This window comes from Diabrotica virgifera, chromosome 5, assembly GCF_917563875.1.
Source record: "Diabrotica virgifera virgifera chromosome 5, PGI_DIABVI_V3a".
NCBI lineage: Eukaryota > Metazoa > Arthropoda > Insecta > Coleoptera > Chrysomelidae > Diabrotica > Diabrotica virgifera.
Window position 1 is genome coordinate 65,713,662 of NC_065447.1, and position 17,216 is coordinate 65,730,877.

The following is a 17,216-nucleotide window of genomic DNA, read 5'->3' on the forward strand; positions in this document are numbered from 1 at the left end:
GTGAAGACAGTCACTTTTGTAGAATATATGGTATAGATATCGTAAGGGAATAATTCAAATGGAATGGATAATAAAAATTGGTGGATCATAAAAAAAGGAAACAAGGCTCCGAACAAAGTATCCATATGGGTTAAACTATATAAATTGGTACTAGCAGCGGGCAAGACAGAGGTCGTCATATTACAAGGAAGAGGGACTTTATTAAGTTCCACCTAGAACGGGTTGAAATTATACCGAAAAAAAAACGAGGTATCATGAGGTTCAACTTAATGACGGATTCAGTTGCCAAAAACTGAGTGAAAAGCAATATTTATTTATTAAATAAACATTTTTCTATTTTCTGACAGAAGTAAAATGTATTTTGAATTAAATAAATTACATACATTCTTCTTTTTTGTGATTTATTTTAATTCGAAAATTATTATTTTGGTCATCCTGTATAAATAAATATATTAATGTTTATATTACTGAATAGAATAGAGAATTCAATAACCTTTCAAATAAACTGTCACATGACCTCTATTCTCATTTAAAAAAATTATCGATTACGTCATCACACTCAGATGGATGACGTTACTATCTAGTAAGATACATATGCCAAAAAATCATAATATAAAAATTAAAATCGACCTGTTTCGGAATTTTTCTTCAAAATCTCTCAAATTCGAAAAAATGAATTTATTCCATATTTTTTCTCGCTGTATATTGTGTTTTTTTGGGTAATAACTATACATAATATAATATCCGTAATATAATAAGTATAATAATATCCGTAATCCTAACTACTGGTTCCTACACACAAATTACATTTCCCACGACTGTAGCAAGAAATCGAGATATTTAAACTTTAAAGAACTTATAACGAGTTATGGATATAACACTAATTTGTTTAGATATTTGCTATCTACAGACCCAATTCTACCACCCTGGACAATTAATACTCCATACATTAATACTTCTTTAATAGCCCACCCAAAAAACGACACAAGTCCCATCCTCATTAATCACTTATATCAAAAAATTCCAACAAAATATGATGACTATATTAAGAGGAAACAGTAGCGATCAACAGGTAGCAAAAACCCGTTCCAAGATTGCGACTGTAATTTTGAATATTTTTTCGAGATATTTGGCACACGTATTCGTAATATAATAAAGAATGGAGGTACAGAGCCCAATTTGAAAAATATATTAATATGTGGAAATTACTCTGTAATTAAATACAATATTAAAAAAACGGGCCTGTACCGCCATTAAGAAGAACAAAAAATACACTTTCTTCAAATAAACTTTTTTATCCGATGCCTAGATTTTGTGTCATTTTGGAACTACTAAAATTTTTTATTTCATTAGTAGTTCCAAAATGACACAAAATATAGGCATCGGATAAAAAAGTTTATTTAAAGAAAGTGTCTTTTTTGTTCTTCTTAATGGCGGTACAGGCTCGTTTTTTTAATATTGTATTTAATTACAGAGTAATTTCCACATATTACTATATTTTTCAAATTGGGCTCTGTACCGCGATTCTTTATTATATTACGAATACGTGTACCAAATATCTCGAAAAAATATTCAAAATTACAGCCGCAATCTTGGAACGCGTTTTCGCTACCTGTTGATCGCTACTGTTTCACCTTAAGATTTTCACTGACGCTTCAAAAACTGAAAATGGCTGTGCAGCAGCATTTATAAGAGACTCTATGGAATACGCTATACGAATACCGATTTATTGCAGTGTATTTACCGGAGAAGCTATTGCAATTTTAAAAGCACTTGAATTTTTCCAAACTAATAGTGATCCTAATATTCTACTAATCACAGATTCACTATCAGTACTTCAATGCATAAAACAGATATATCCATCTCATACTATTATCCAAAAAATTAAATATATGATACATTGTATTCAGAGCAGAAATATAAACATTAACTCCCTTTGGGCACCTTCACACATAGGTATTTCAGGTAATGGAAAGGTCGGTGCCCTAACACTTAAAGCAACTACTGACGAACACATTGATATTATCCAAAAAATTTCAATCGCAGATATCAATTTGAATATAAAGCAATATTTTATACAAGTTTGGCAGCATTGTTGGGATTCGAAAAGCTCAAAGCTCAAAGAGATCAAACCTTTCATTAATCTCCAGCTCTAACTCCCTGAAAAGAGAAGGTAACAAGTGGTCATAAACCGATTTAGAATTGCGCATACAACATTAACCCACATATACTTAATAACCAAAGAGTCTGATGTATGCCTGATAACAGTCCAGCATATTCTTACAGAATGTCCACTTTACTCGTATGAACGAAGCATCAACAACATTTCTGAAGAACCAAGTCAGCTAAAGAATATATTAAACTATAATTTATTAAGTGCAATTAATTATCTTAAAGATATACATTTATTTCATAAAAAGTAATAATTATTGTAATTGTTCAACATCCGCTAATAACCTTCCATGGTTGATGGGGCTTTATGTAAATAATAAAAAAAACTATACATAATACACCTAATTATAAATATTTTATTTATAAAATCCACAAGGAAATAATTTTCCTGTAGCTGGCTGTAGGTATACCATTAATCACAAAAAATTTATTGAAAACTCCTTTATAAAAGGTATATTTCTATAAAAAAAACCTCAAAGAATCACATCTAACTCACAGAATGTTTAAGATCTACATAGATCATCATCAGTACTGATAAAGACAAATCACTTGCTGAGCCACATTCTTTACATTATTGTTAAAAAATTTATGTGATGAATAAAAATCCGTATGGTTTTGGCCTTTGACATCGTATGACCCCCACAAGGCACGTGGGATGCTTGTTTGAAGTGTAGTATGTCTGTACATTAGCAAGTTCTACCCACTGTTCGTAATGTAAAGACATACTACACTTTAAACAAGAAACTCACGTGCCTTGTGGGAAGTTATAATATGCCAAATTCCATATCCATACGGATTTTTATCCATCAGTTAGATTTTTTAATACGTTTTTATATACTTGGCTTGGTTGTTGTCACGGTCTCCGCAAATTTTGTAGTCCATTTTAAAAATAGTTCTAGGCTACCTAGGTACCTGAAATTTTCAGAATAGCTTAGAACTAGCTAACAATGCAATATTTAACTGCTATTATACGAGTGATTGATTAGTGGGGTAAAGCTCCGTAGATCCGTCATAGTAATGGATAGCGATAAAAGGTAATAACAGAAATTGTAGCCAACTTTGAACTTCACATTACACAATTAGTTAGAATGTTACAGGTTATTCGATAACATAGTGACAGATCAAAGTTATGTTTTTTTTAAATAGAACACCCTGCATTTTATTTTATATTCAAAATATTCTTAACTTCTCCATTACAAAAATGTAAAGGTTTAGTATGTTATACAGGGTATTTACAAAGTTATAACCAATTTTATATGAAAATCGTAACAAGTTTAATTCTCTGTATAAAAATAAGCACAACGGCAATGGTTTATTAATGCTATATTTTTTATTTATTGTCAAAATTTTCATAAATTATCGATATTGCTAATTTTCTTTATATTGAACACAGAGTGGGTCAAAACGAAAGTACATTATTTTCTCAGTAATTTTAAATGAAACTCCCTGTATTTTATGTCACTATCGAAAATACCATTACCGTACTTTAATTTTTATATAAAATTCCCAACGTCTAAATTTATTAGTTTTCGAGATATTTTCATTTTTCAGAGCAAATTATTAATTACGGGTCTAAATTAAGCGATGACTGAATTGTCTAAAATTGACAATTTACGATTATTGATTATCAATCTGTAATCAAAGTTGGTTACAATTTTTGTAATTTACTTTTATTGCTATCTATTACTACAACGGATCTACGGAGCTTTACCCCATTAATCAATCACCCTGTATGGATAAATCGATTTTTTTTATTTCAAACTATTTTAAACATGTGACTAATGCAATGATATTTTAAAGTACGTTAATAAATCGATATCTACAAATTGATGGTGGATCAGTGGCATTAGAATCTACAGATCGAGAGTTCCCTAGTTCAAACACGGCTGTTGCGTATCTTTTTTTAATTTTTTTAATAAATAATTAAAAGTTGATTTAGTTAAAATTCATATTTTATAAGTTAATTAATATATATACCATTTTAAACAACCGTGGTATTATAAAAAGTACTTTTTTCTACAACCACTATTCAAAGTGCACTTTTCTGCACGGTTTTATGTTAGCAAACTTGATATTTTCTCACAGTATAAGATACTTGACATTAGTGTGCAGAAAAGTGACGTTTCTGTACCGCAAAGTGACGTTTCTGTGCCGCAAAGTTCTTTTCTGCACAGTTGACTACCTCATTCTGAGTAACGTTATATTCTGTTTACATCCGTGGACTACCGCATTCTAAGTAACGTTATATTCTGTTTACATCCGTGGTTAAACTTTAGTCAAATATATAACCTATAAGACAATTATTATATTTAACTATAGCATAGAAACTAAATTATGGATGTTACAACTGTTTTATTTTACAATTTTATTCTTATTAAATATTTTATAATTATCAAATAACCAATAAGGATTTAGCAACCTGTGCAAGAGACATCGAATGAAGTAGGTTTTGTGTAAATCCGTGACTGCATAAATATAATGTCAATAATGTGTAATAATTGTTTAAATTTAAACAAATTAAGGCAGTGTATTAATTTTTTAACTGATTTCTGTGCAATTTATTTAGGTATAAGGAATTTAAATTGATTAGTAGGTATTAATTAAATACAGTTTAAAATTTATCACATAGGTACCTATTATAATTAATGGTCGTTTGGAAATTGTGATTTTTATTTTTAGGAAAAACTGTGCTTGCAGAAAAAGTATAGTGTGAAACACGTGCAGAAAGGTAATTTCTCACTCGTTTGAATTGCGGCACTCGCTTGCGCTCGTACCGCAACTTTTCAAACTCGTGAGAAATTAGTACCTTTCTGCACTTGTTGCACAATATACTATTTTATACTGGTGTAATTTTTGGAATTATAATTTTAACCGTTAATACACCTACTAAAAATTCATATTTTATTCAAACTAGAACATGAAGTAAAAACCACTTCTATGTAAAAGGTATATTTACTAAAAATTTTTAGAATCCCAATGGATTCAATAAAATGAGTTCATCAGAACGTTTTCAAACCTATCGGTCCATCATCAGTGAATTTGAATACTTGCAAAATAGCCCCAGAACCAAACAATGGTTGTGATTATAAATAAATCTACATTATGTTAAAATAAATTTAAAATGGCTAAACGCCGATGTTCAGGAATTAAACCTCTGGGAACATGGTGAAACTCTACCCGAGGACCCAATCAACCATCTTCGGTCAACGATGACTACTGATTGGGTGCTCGGGTAGAGTTTCACCATGTTCCCAGAGGTTTAATCCCTGAACATCGGCGTTTAGCCATTTTAAATTTATTTTAACATAATGTAGATTTATTTATAATCACAACCATTGTTTGGTTCTGGGGCTATTTTGCAAGTATTCAAATTCACTGATGATGGACCGATAGGTTTGAAAACGTTCTGATGAACTCATTTTATTGAATCCATTGGGATTCTAAAAATTTTTAGTAAATATACCTTTTACATAGAAGTGGTTTTTACTTCATGTTCCAGTTTGTTTAACTATAAGGTATACAGCCAACCCAGGGAACTACCCCTTTTTAGTTCATATTTTATTCTTTCAAAATATGTTGTGTCCTGTATATGTATAACAAAACCGTGTTATTATAAAAATTACTTTTTTATTATAGTGGAATTTTTGGAATTTTAAGTATTTTATATCGTCAAATTATTTTATATTTTCTCCTATAAATAATAAAAACGTTTTACTATAATTTTTTTTTATTTAGCTAATGCCTCGACAACTAATGGCCATTGACATGGTAGGTACGGTGAATTTTTGCAGTTAGGTACCTAGTGTCATGTGTAGTGTGTGTGTTGAGTAAGTGTCTTGTTACTTTGCAAAGTCGACGTCATTGTCTTTGCAAAGAGACGCTAATTGTATCCGAACGTTCTTTTTTATAAAAGTTTAATTATTAATAATAATGCAACTTTAACATATTGTGTTAACAGTTAAAGGGTTTTTATCCATGTATTTTTTGTGGCTGAGCATGTGATTTGTCGATGATCTATGTATATCGAAAATGTTTTGTGATTTAGATGTGACCCTTTGAGGTTTTTTTAATAAATAATATACATTTTTTAAAGGATTTTTCAATAAATTTTTATTTTATATGTGTTATTCCGAGAAAATGTAATATCTAAAATGTATACTGTCACAAAAGATAGCTTCAAAACGTAATAAATCAAAAAATCTTAGGAACTAAAAATTTTTTATTACATGTGACCAAATAAATTACACAATTACACATAAAAATTCTAATAAGAGTAACATGAAGTATTAAAATACATGAAATTCTCCCTGATTTTATACACAATTATTGGAAGCACGTTGACATGATAATAGGTCAGCGTACCATATGCTATTGAAACTATTACTAATATGTATGATATAGGTAATTAAAAAAATCACACTGACCTGTAGTTGGGTACCAGAATTACCTCCTGATGATGCTTGGAAGAATGGTGCCGAACTCACGAACACGAACACACTCAAAAAACTTACGAGAATGACGTAACACTTCATTTTGACTAGAGTAGGTAAATAGGCAAATCTGAAACAGAAATAAGACCCATTAATTTATAAATTCGTTTACCACTTGCAATATTGTCTTGACTTAGTCTTGCCACTTTCACTTATGGCAATGTATATGGTGGGTACGCACACATAATGTATTGAGGACTTACATAAATTCTGTTTAAATTGTACAGGGTTAGACAATTGTGTAAATATTGTGGTAGACCGCAATAATTAATATACTGTTTTCATTTTTAATAAGCCAAACAATGAATTAAATACCTTGATATAATGAATTTAAGGTTACACTTATTACAAAAATGTTGGATTATATTAATAATAAATATTGACTTAAAATAAAATCCCAAACACAAAATCACAAATAACATTCATCAACCATCAGCCATTTTGTAAAAAAAATTAGCCTAGTATTTTTCAAATACAAAAATACAAAAATTTCTGACCAATGGTAGATCACAATTTTTAAAACAACATTTATATTTTTTCAGTGATATTTTATATCGACAGGGATAGATATTTTTGGGTTATTTTATTACAAATATATAAAGATTAAGGTTTTTTCTTTAATAATTGAAGTATCCAGTTATAATATTAGGTCTGGATCCCGCGTATGAAAAAAAGTTGATTAATAGCAAGCTGAAAATTTGTTAATAGTTGAGGGGGTCTAGTCGGATAAACTTTGATATATGGGAACACTGGAACAGGGACAGTTTTAATTGTGGAACAGGTTAAAAATTTGGAACGGTCAGACCACGAAAACGGCACATTTATTTTGTCCGACAAAACAGACTTAAACTCTCCGAACAGAGATTAGACTCTCATGCAAAAATCAAACTGCTATTTGTCACCTGTCATAATTCCTGTCATTTGACATATTCTACATGTTCCACTCATTTAAAACGCCCATTTGGTGATAAATAGCAGTCTGATTTTTGCATGAGAGTTTAATCTCTGTTCGGAGAGTTTAAATCTGTTCTTTCGGACAAAACACATGTGCCGTTTTCGTGGTCTTACCGTTCCAAATTTTTAACCTGTTCCACAATTAAAACTTCCCCTGTTCCAGTGTTCCCATATATCAAAGTTTGTCCGACTAGACACCCTTAAGCTATTAACAAATTTTCAGCTTGCTATTAATCAACTTTTTTTTCATACGCGGGATCCAGACCTATATGGCTTTATTCTCATGAATTTATTAATTTTTTAAAACAGATTTTTAGCAATTTTAAAACACAATAATTACAGGAAAAGAGGAGAGTAAATGAAGAAGGCCAAGTTTACAGATAACTCAATAATTATATGCCTATGAGCCTATTGTTTAAGAAACATCAGAAGAAGAAACACTGGAATTTTACATATGCCTACATAATGTACTAGATCATGAGAGAAAAAATACAGTAACTATGGGGCACTTGAAATGCAAAAGTAGATAAGGACACTATACTAACAGAGGTCTAGGGTGCATGGAAATATATGGTGAACAAGTAGTAAAAGGGAAGAAATGATCTTTTAACAGGGAACTTAGGGGAACATAATATAAAAGATAAAAAATATATTTCGGTAGTAATACAAATAAACGCAGAAAAGCCTAGCAAATGAAGATAGTGAAAAGGCAGATGTAATGATGTAATGATGTAATGATATAATGAATACAGGAAAATTTCAATTAACAACCTGTACATTATAGAAAATATAAGTAAGTACCAAGAAAAAGATAAAGAATTCACAAGCCCAGAAAATCTCAAGGACAGATGGACACAGGAAAAAATGTAGGGAAATACTACTAAAGACAAAAAACAGAGAAGATGTGTAGAAGAACAAAAATACAATAGAAAACTACGGAAAACTATAAGATGGAACGAGAACGTTAAAGATTTGGTAAAGAAAAAGAAACAAGCATGTAAAACATTTATTCAGAGTTCAGTTTTACGAGAGAGAATATAACACTAGAAAAAAGGTTAAGTTAATCAGAAAATAAAGAAATTAAAAAAGTAGATTTAGAAATAATTTAAATAGAAAATATCGAGGAATATTGATATTGATAACATAAAATTTTGGACAAGAATTACAAGACTAAGACGTGATAAAAAGAAAGAAATAAGAATAACGAGAGACAGTCAAAACCACTTAAAGGCAGGAAAAGAGGAAGTACGTACTATTAGAAATATGTAATGAATAATTATACCAAGAAAATTTTTATGAAATACAAAATGAAGCTGAATACACTTAAGGCAAGCCGCACATCAAAGAAACATGAAACGAAAAACATGAAACATGAAACGTGAAACATGTTTCATGAAAATAAAACACTGCTAAACAAATCTCAAAGTCCGCCTACCAATAAAACGAGTGTGATTCATGCTCATCACACATTTTTTATTTTCGGAGAGTTTCATAAATGGCCGGATGTACATTTGTTTAGCAGTGTTTTATTTCCATGAAACGTAATTTACGTTTTATATTTCTTTGATATGCAGCCTGCCTAAGCCAAGCCGCACACCAAAGAAACATGAAACGAAAAACATGAAACATGAAACGAAAAATATGTTTCATGAAAAGAAAACACTGCTAAACAAATCTCAAAGTCCGCCTACCAATGAAACGAGTGTGATTCATGCTCATGACACATTTTTATTTTCGGAGAGTTTCATAAATGGCCGGACATATATTTGTTTAGCAGTGGTTTATTTCCATGAAACGTAATTTACGTTTCATGTTTCTTTGATGTGCGGCCTGCCTAAGAGAAATATTTCGACGACAATCTAGAGATAGAACTAGAGATTGACGTATAAAAAGCTTGTGGATGAAACGATTTAGCTTATGAAATGGTAAAATGGCTAGGCGAGAATGGAATAGAATGGTTAAGGACTGCACTCAAAAAAGGGTGGAGATTACACAGAGATGATCCCCGAAAGTTGGGAAAACAATTTGATAATATCAATTCATAAAAAGAGAGATCAAACACTATGCCGAAACTACAAAGCATGTCTTGCAGTAGAATGCTGTATTTCTATACACAAATTTTAGAGAACATAATATAGAGAATTTACATTGAGGAAATACTAGAAGATACACAAGTAGTATTTAGATCGGGAAGGCAATTAAATAGACAAGGCGAAAACGGCGGGTTCGTTGGAAAAATATTCCCACGAGATTTTTTTGCATAATCACATTTCTAATACACCCCAGAATCAGGTTGAAGAAGTCGCCCACGAGAAAAGTGGTCCAAATTTTTTTTAATCCAATTGTAAACATTTTTATTTTTGGTGTATACAATTTTTTTTGAGTCTTTTATACCATTTTGGACAAAAAAGATCTCTTGTAATTTTTCTCTAAAGTTCATGGTTTTCGAGTTATAAGCAATTTAAAATTTGAAAAACGCAAAAATGGCCATTTTTAAGACTTAATAACTCGGTTAAAAATTATTATTATGAAAGTCAAAAAGTGACTATATCAAAGTTTAAAGCCCCGCCTACATGATCATGAAGAAATTTGTGTCATTAATTTATTACTAAGCTGTTATTTTTAATTATTAACAATAAGCCGTAAGAGCGTACTGATGCGGCTGTAAATATGAGTGAGAGTAAGATGCCCCATTGGACTGCCAGAATGGCATCTCTCTCGCACTCACCATAGACGGCCGCCTAATACGTGCTGGCGCTCATTATTATTACTTAAAAATAACAGCTTAGTAATAAAATTATGACAAAAATTTATTTAGGATCTTGTAGGGAGGGCTTTAAACTTTGATTTAGTCACTTTAGATTTAGTCACAATAACTAATAAATTACAGTATTCTTATGTATAAGTAGAATCTTAATATATATTTGAGTGTCATATGTAGCAGCAACTTATTAAATATCTTAAGGTAGATTACGCAATTTGCAAATTTTTTATTTATTTTGCAATAGATTGTTACTGATTTTTATCTCACTTTTTTATGTTTTATTTATATTGACGATTTTTATAATTTTAGTAAATTGTATTTGTTATTGTTTTCATTATTATTTATGATTCTTGTAAGCTTTGTCTATAAAATTGTTAAATTTTTCATGACAATAAAGCATATTTCTATTCTATTCTACTTTCTGACTTTCATAATAATAACTTTTAACCAATTTATTAAGCCTTGAAAATCGCCATTTTTCGTTTTTTTCAATTTTAAATTGTGTATACCTCGAAAACGATCAACGTTAGAGAAAAATTACAAGAGACATTTTTTGTCCAGAATGGTCCAAAAATATTGATTATTGCAATTTGATTTAAAAAAAATTGTTAAAAAAAATTGGACCACTTTTCACGTGGACGACTTCTTGAACCTTATTCTGGGATGTCTCACGAATGTAATTGTGCAAAAAAATCTCATGGGAATATTTTTTCTAACGAACCCGCCGTTTTCGCCTTGTCTAAAACGACATTGTCGTAGTGAAAAGGGTAATAGAATGAAAACTGAAGGAGAGCGAAGAAGTCTTCCTAGCCTTTATGAATCTAATAGCAGCTTTTGACGTGGTAAATAGGGAGGAATATGAAGTAACTGGAAGGATATACAAGTACCAGTAAAACTAATAGCAGAAATAATTATATCCACCTGTAAGGTAGTAAAATCTAAAGCTAAAATATCAGAAAAATAGATAATATATCAGATTAATATTTGAACGGAGGAAATATAGAGGTAAAATGGAAATAAAAATATAGAACAACCAAAAATAGATAGATAACGAGAACGAGAAACAAATAAGTGACCAAGACATAAATAAAATTAAGTGCGAGAGAACGAATTTAGCAGAGGTAACCACATTCGACCACATGAGTACAGTACCTATTAACAAATGACGGAAAGATGGATACCGAAATAGCAATTAAGTTGCTTTTGTATGTGAAAAGGTAAGACAAATTGCGGACGAGTAATCTTTCTGGTACATCCATTCTATAGTCGTTTAGAATCGATGTTAAACTTAGATCCCGTTTGTCCGTGTATTCTAATTGATAAAAACGATATACAAATCCCAACTGAATAACTTCATAAAGAGTATTGAAAGGACAGCGACAAGGTCACTGCATGTTACCTGTGCTATAAGGAAGTAATATAAATAACAAATCCATTAAAAATATTCACCGAACTTTGACAAGGCTGTTGTATTTTGCATAATGTTATGAAAAATTTTCTTGGACACAGATCATAACAAATGGAAAATAAATAACTGATGAAAAGAATAAAATTGTTAACCTCAGTTACAGATACTGTTGCCAATAATGCTTGATGCTCAAAGGACCAAATACCTACATGAATTTAGATAGGACTACTGCCAAAACACTGTAAATTCAAAGATTGATTGTGGTGGTTATTACGTAGGTATAATTATTTAACTTTATAAAGAATTCTCACAATAAAACACTGAAAACTTTTGTTTTCTATACTTCCACAAAATTTATTATTTACAACTATGTGACTACAGCTGTTTCGGCAGAGTGCCTTTCTCAAGTGATATAATTTACAATGTGTTTGCCTTTTTAAGTCTCTAACTGAAGAGGTTGAGGAGTGGGGAGCTGTTTGTCTCGAGTTGGTCATTCAGAATTATATCTGTATTTTTCAGTTTATTAATTTCCGTAGATTCTAAAAAAGATAGCTTAAGGCTTTTATTTTGGATATGCAGAATTTGAAACTCTTCATTGAAAGAATGATTATGATCTAGAAGGTGAAGTGCGTATGTAGAAGTGTCTCTTTTTCTATTGTTGAAAGCCCTTTTGTGTTCTGCTATCCGTTTGTCAAAGGTTCTGCCAGTTTGACCGATGTAAGTTTTCGGACAGTCACCACAAGTTAGTTTGTACACACCACTCTGTAGTTGCTTTTTCTTTCGGCTTTTATTGTTCTTAATATATTTGCTTAAGTTGTTGTTAGTTCTGAAAGCTGGTATTATTCCTTTCTTTTTTATGTATCTGGCTATTTTTGTTGTTATCTTGCCAGTATATGTGAGAGAGCAGAAGGTACTGGGTTCTTTCTGTGGTGGTGGATACACTAATTTCAGGGCTTTCTTATGGAGTTTTTGATTTAAAATTTTGTTAACTGTTTGTTCGTTATAGCCGTTGTTTACTGCTATTTGTTTAATGATGTTTAGTTCTATCTCTAGTTATTTTTTGTCATGGGAATTTCTGTCAGTCTATGTATCATGCTATGGTAGGCTGCTAATTTGTGTTGTGTAGGATGGGATGATGAATTGTGTATAGTTGTGTCAGTATGGGTAGATTTATGATATACGGAGAACTCATGTTTGTTGTGTAGTCTGGTAATCGTTACATCTAGAAAGTTTATGGAATTATTCTGTTCTGTTTCTATTGTAAACTCAATATTACTATGAAGCGAATTAATGTATGATAGAAATTGGTCAAGTTGTCTGTTAGTTCCTGTAAAGCATACTAGTATATCATCCACGTATCTCCACCAATATAAGGACTGTTTAAATACGGGAGATACGTGGATGATATACTAGTATGCTTGACAGGAACTAACAGACAACTTGATCAATTTCTATCATACATTAATTCACTTCATAGTAATATTGAGTTTACAATAGAAACAGAACAGAATAATTCCATAAACTTTCTAGATGTAACGATTACCAGACTACGCAACAAACATGAGTTCTCCGTATATCATAAACCTACCCATACTGACACAACTATACACAATTCATCATCCCATCCTACACAACACAAATTAGCAGCCTACCATAGCATGATACACAGACTGACAGAAATTCCCATGACCAAAAATAACTTCGAGATAGAACTAAACATCATTAAACAAATAGCAGTAAACAACGGCTATAACGAACAAACAGTTAACAAAATTTTAATTCAAAAACTCCATAAGAAAGCCCTAAAATTAGTGTATCCACCACCACAGAAAGAACCCAGTACCTTCTGCTCTCTCACATATACTGGCAAGATAACAGCAAAAATAGCCAGATACATAAAAAGAAAGGAATAATACCAGCTTTCAGAACTAACAACAACTTAAGCAAATATATTAAGAACAATAAAAGCCGAAAGAGAAAGCAACTACAGAGTGCTGTGTACAAACTAACTTGTGGTGACTCTCCGAAAACGTACATCGGCCAAACTGGCAGAACTTTTGACAAACGGATAGCAGAACACAAAAGGGCTTTCAACAATAGAAAAACAGACACTTCTACATACGCACTTCACCTTCTAGATCATAATCATTCTTTCAATGAAGAGTTTCAAATTCTGCATATCCAAAATAAAAGCCTTAAGCTATCTTTTTTAGAATCTATGGAAATTAATAAACTGAAAAATACAGATATAATTCTGAATGACCAACTCGAGACAAACAGCTCCCCACTCCTCAACCTCTTCAGTTAGAGACTTAAAAAAGCAAACACATTGTAAATTATATCACTTGAGAAAGGCACTCTGCCGAAACAGCTGTAGTCACATAGTTGTAAATAATAAATTTTGGGGAAGTATAGAAAACAAAAGTTTTCATTGTTTTATTGTGAGATAAAAATGAACCATCAAGTAACGGTCGAATCCATCAATTATTTATAAAGAATTTTTATAGACCAAACAGTTTGTGATAACTACAGACTACAGAGGCATTACCCTGCTAAACGTGACCTACAAAATATTTGCCTTCATCCTTTACGATCGACTATCGGGGAGGGATGGCGGTTGTTTACAAAAACACCGGTTTCCGGTTAAACCGGTTACGGTTTAACCTGGAGGTTATAACCGGTCATAAAAAACGGTTATTCAAAAAGCCGGTTTTCGGTTTTTTGAATCAATTTCCAATACCCAATAAGTTACAACGTTACATTTACATTGCAGTTTAGTTTGTGATACTGTTTTTGATATATTGGAAAAAATATAATTTCGTTTGGTAATTTCAAAGGGCTGTAACTTTTTTTTAAGTGCTCATTTGTACTAAGATAGGTGAGGTTCAATCGATCTATTTTTGGTCTCAAAATACGTCATTTAATTTACCTTTATAATAAATTACCTTTATAATAAACTAACGCAATGAAAATTTCGGGTCGAAACAATACCAAATAATTGCAAAATACAGAAGGTAGTGAAATTAGGTACCTATTTATAAAACTATAAGTAATATGAAGTGATTTACGAGTATACAATACATGTATATTATAAAAACCAAAAACATCATGAATAGTAAAACTTATAAAAACAAATAATGAATCATTGTTAAAATTCCGAACTGGATGTATTATTGTCCTAAATATTTTTGCTAGTCTGTTGTATTTCTGAAAAAACGGTCCGTTTACACAAGATACACAAAACTATTTTATTTTTTTTAAGTGATTTCACAGGAATGATTTTTCCCCTGGATTTATTAATGATAAAATACGTGTATTGTCGTTTTTGTAGGTACAGCATCTATAAAATATTATGTAATTATAATACCACCATGACTGCACAGATGATGATTGGTACTATTATCTATTTTTACTAGTATTCCCCAATTCAACAGACAAGACGTGCTTATTCTCAAGTTCATCAAAATAGCCAATTCAGCTTATCACATTTCTTAAACATATTTCAGTGAGTGTGAGAGCCAATAACGAATATACACATTAAAGAAATCTTGATCCCACATTTAAACAAATCATTGTTGAATTTATACAAACAATATTTTTCTTATAAAGGAAGCCTTAGGAGTAAACATGAATGAATACAATAAGTTATCTAAAAGACACTGGCTTATATCAGCTATTGTAACTTTACTAACTTTACTTGTTTTATGTTGTTTAGGTCGCTAATAACCCTTGTGGTTGCAGAGTAAACTAAAAAAAAATTATTTCAGAATTCATTATTTCAGCACGTAGCGTTTAATTTCCGAAAAATATTGATTTTAATGGTTTTAAATATGAACAATTCACACTGTCCGGAATGTATCCTTTCAGACATCTCTTAGTCTTAAGGTCGCGGCATATTATCATGCACGTCGGGTTTCCAGCACGTAGCGTAATCTCCGAAAAACCTGATTTTACTAAGAGATGTCTGTTACGATACGTACCGGACAGTGTGAATTTTTCATATTTAAAACCATTAAAATCAATATTTGTCGGAAACTAAACGCTACGTGCTGGAAACCCTACGTGAATGATAATATGCCGCGACTTTTACTATTTGTTTATAAACTATTTGTTCAGCCATAGCTGGAGATGAATATAATACGAACTTATTAATGTATATAAACATGTCGTTAAAATTATCTATTTATAAAATATAACAATTTTAAATCAATTTACTCTTTCCAAACAAGTTTTAGTATGAGACCCAGTACAAATAAATTAAACAAACACAAAATCAATACCTATACTGTAACATTGAAGGCTAACAACATACATGAAATCTTGTGGCTTGAAAACGCGCTTATTACGTACAATCAGATACAAGTTTTGGTGCATACATTTATGTGAAAATTAAAAAGGTACGCTAAAAATATTCCAAAGTGGCAAAACAAAGAAAACAATTCTGGTTTTCGCGGGAATTTTATGGTAATTGTTAATTTAACTTAAATGAGAATATTCAACCCAGGCAAAGCACTTAGACTGTGGGGAACAATAAACATATCTACTAAATGCACTTATTAAAAACATATAGATATTAACAAGCTTGTTTTAGATTGTCCCAAAATTCAAGTAGAATTTGTTATACAGGGTGTTTCATTGGGAAAGTAACGTTAACTGTAGAAAAAAATAGGCGGTCTTAAAAATACCATACTTAATGGGTCTTAGTTCATTAATAACAAAGATACTGGGTGTTTTATCTATTTTGCCACCTTTTATTTGGTTCTTAACTTTTTAAGCACACCGTATATTTATTTTATATTTGCCACGCAAATATTCTTTAAGGTGTACAATCAATTAATTTATTTACAATTGTAAAATATCCAGGTCCGGATTAAAAAATATTGGAAAAATATTCCAACCCAGAAACAACACCTTGTACATTAAATTTTTTTAAACGGATTTTTCATTTGAATATAGGATGAAAAACTAAATTTAGTGGTATACTGTGAATTTTCGGCAAAATGATTTTTCTGGTAAAATTTTGAATTTGACTTCTGAAATTATGTGAATTGCGAAGCTCGAAGTAAAAAAAATTAATTTTAATTAATACCATTATTTAATCTAGACTGCGACGAAATCGCATATGACAATATAAGCCGAGAATTCTTAAAATAAATGGTAAAGGAATTTAATACATTAACACAACTAATAGTATTGATAAAAGAAACTCTAATAGTACGAAACGGAAACAAGAGATCTTAAAAAAGCACTATGTCAGTGTGAGGCCCTATAATCCATTCTGTTCATCATGCTCAAAAAAAAAATGTAATATCTAAGAGACGCAACAGTCAATATACTAGAGGAAAAATAATGAATACAAATCGCACATCCGCTCAAATAGTGTCACAACTAAAAAAAAAAAAAAAATAAATACGGTTTTGTTGCACCA

At 30.8% G+C, this 17,216-nt stretch overlaps 1 protein-coding gene across 3 annotated transcripts in view; it reads right to left on the minus strand.

Annotated features, from left to right (window-relative positions):
* Positions 1 to 17,216, minus strand: part of LOC114325161 (uncharacterized) — a 272,355-nt gene that overhangs the window by 145,663 nt on the left and 109,476 nt on the right. For all 3 annotated transcript variants that reach the window (XM_028273130.2, XM_028273129.2, XM_028273131.2), the window contains exon 2: positions 6,597 to 6,732. In XM_028273130.2, the coding sequence (XP_028128931.2) occupies positions 6,597 to 6,704 (108 nt within the window). In that variant the 5' untranslated portion in view covers positions 6,705 to 6,732. The remainder of the gene's footprint in view (positions 1 to 6,596; positions 6,733 to 17,216) is intronic.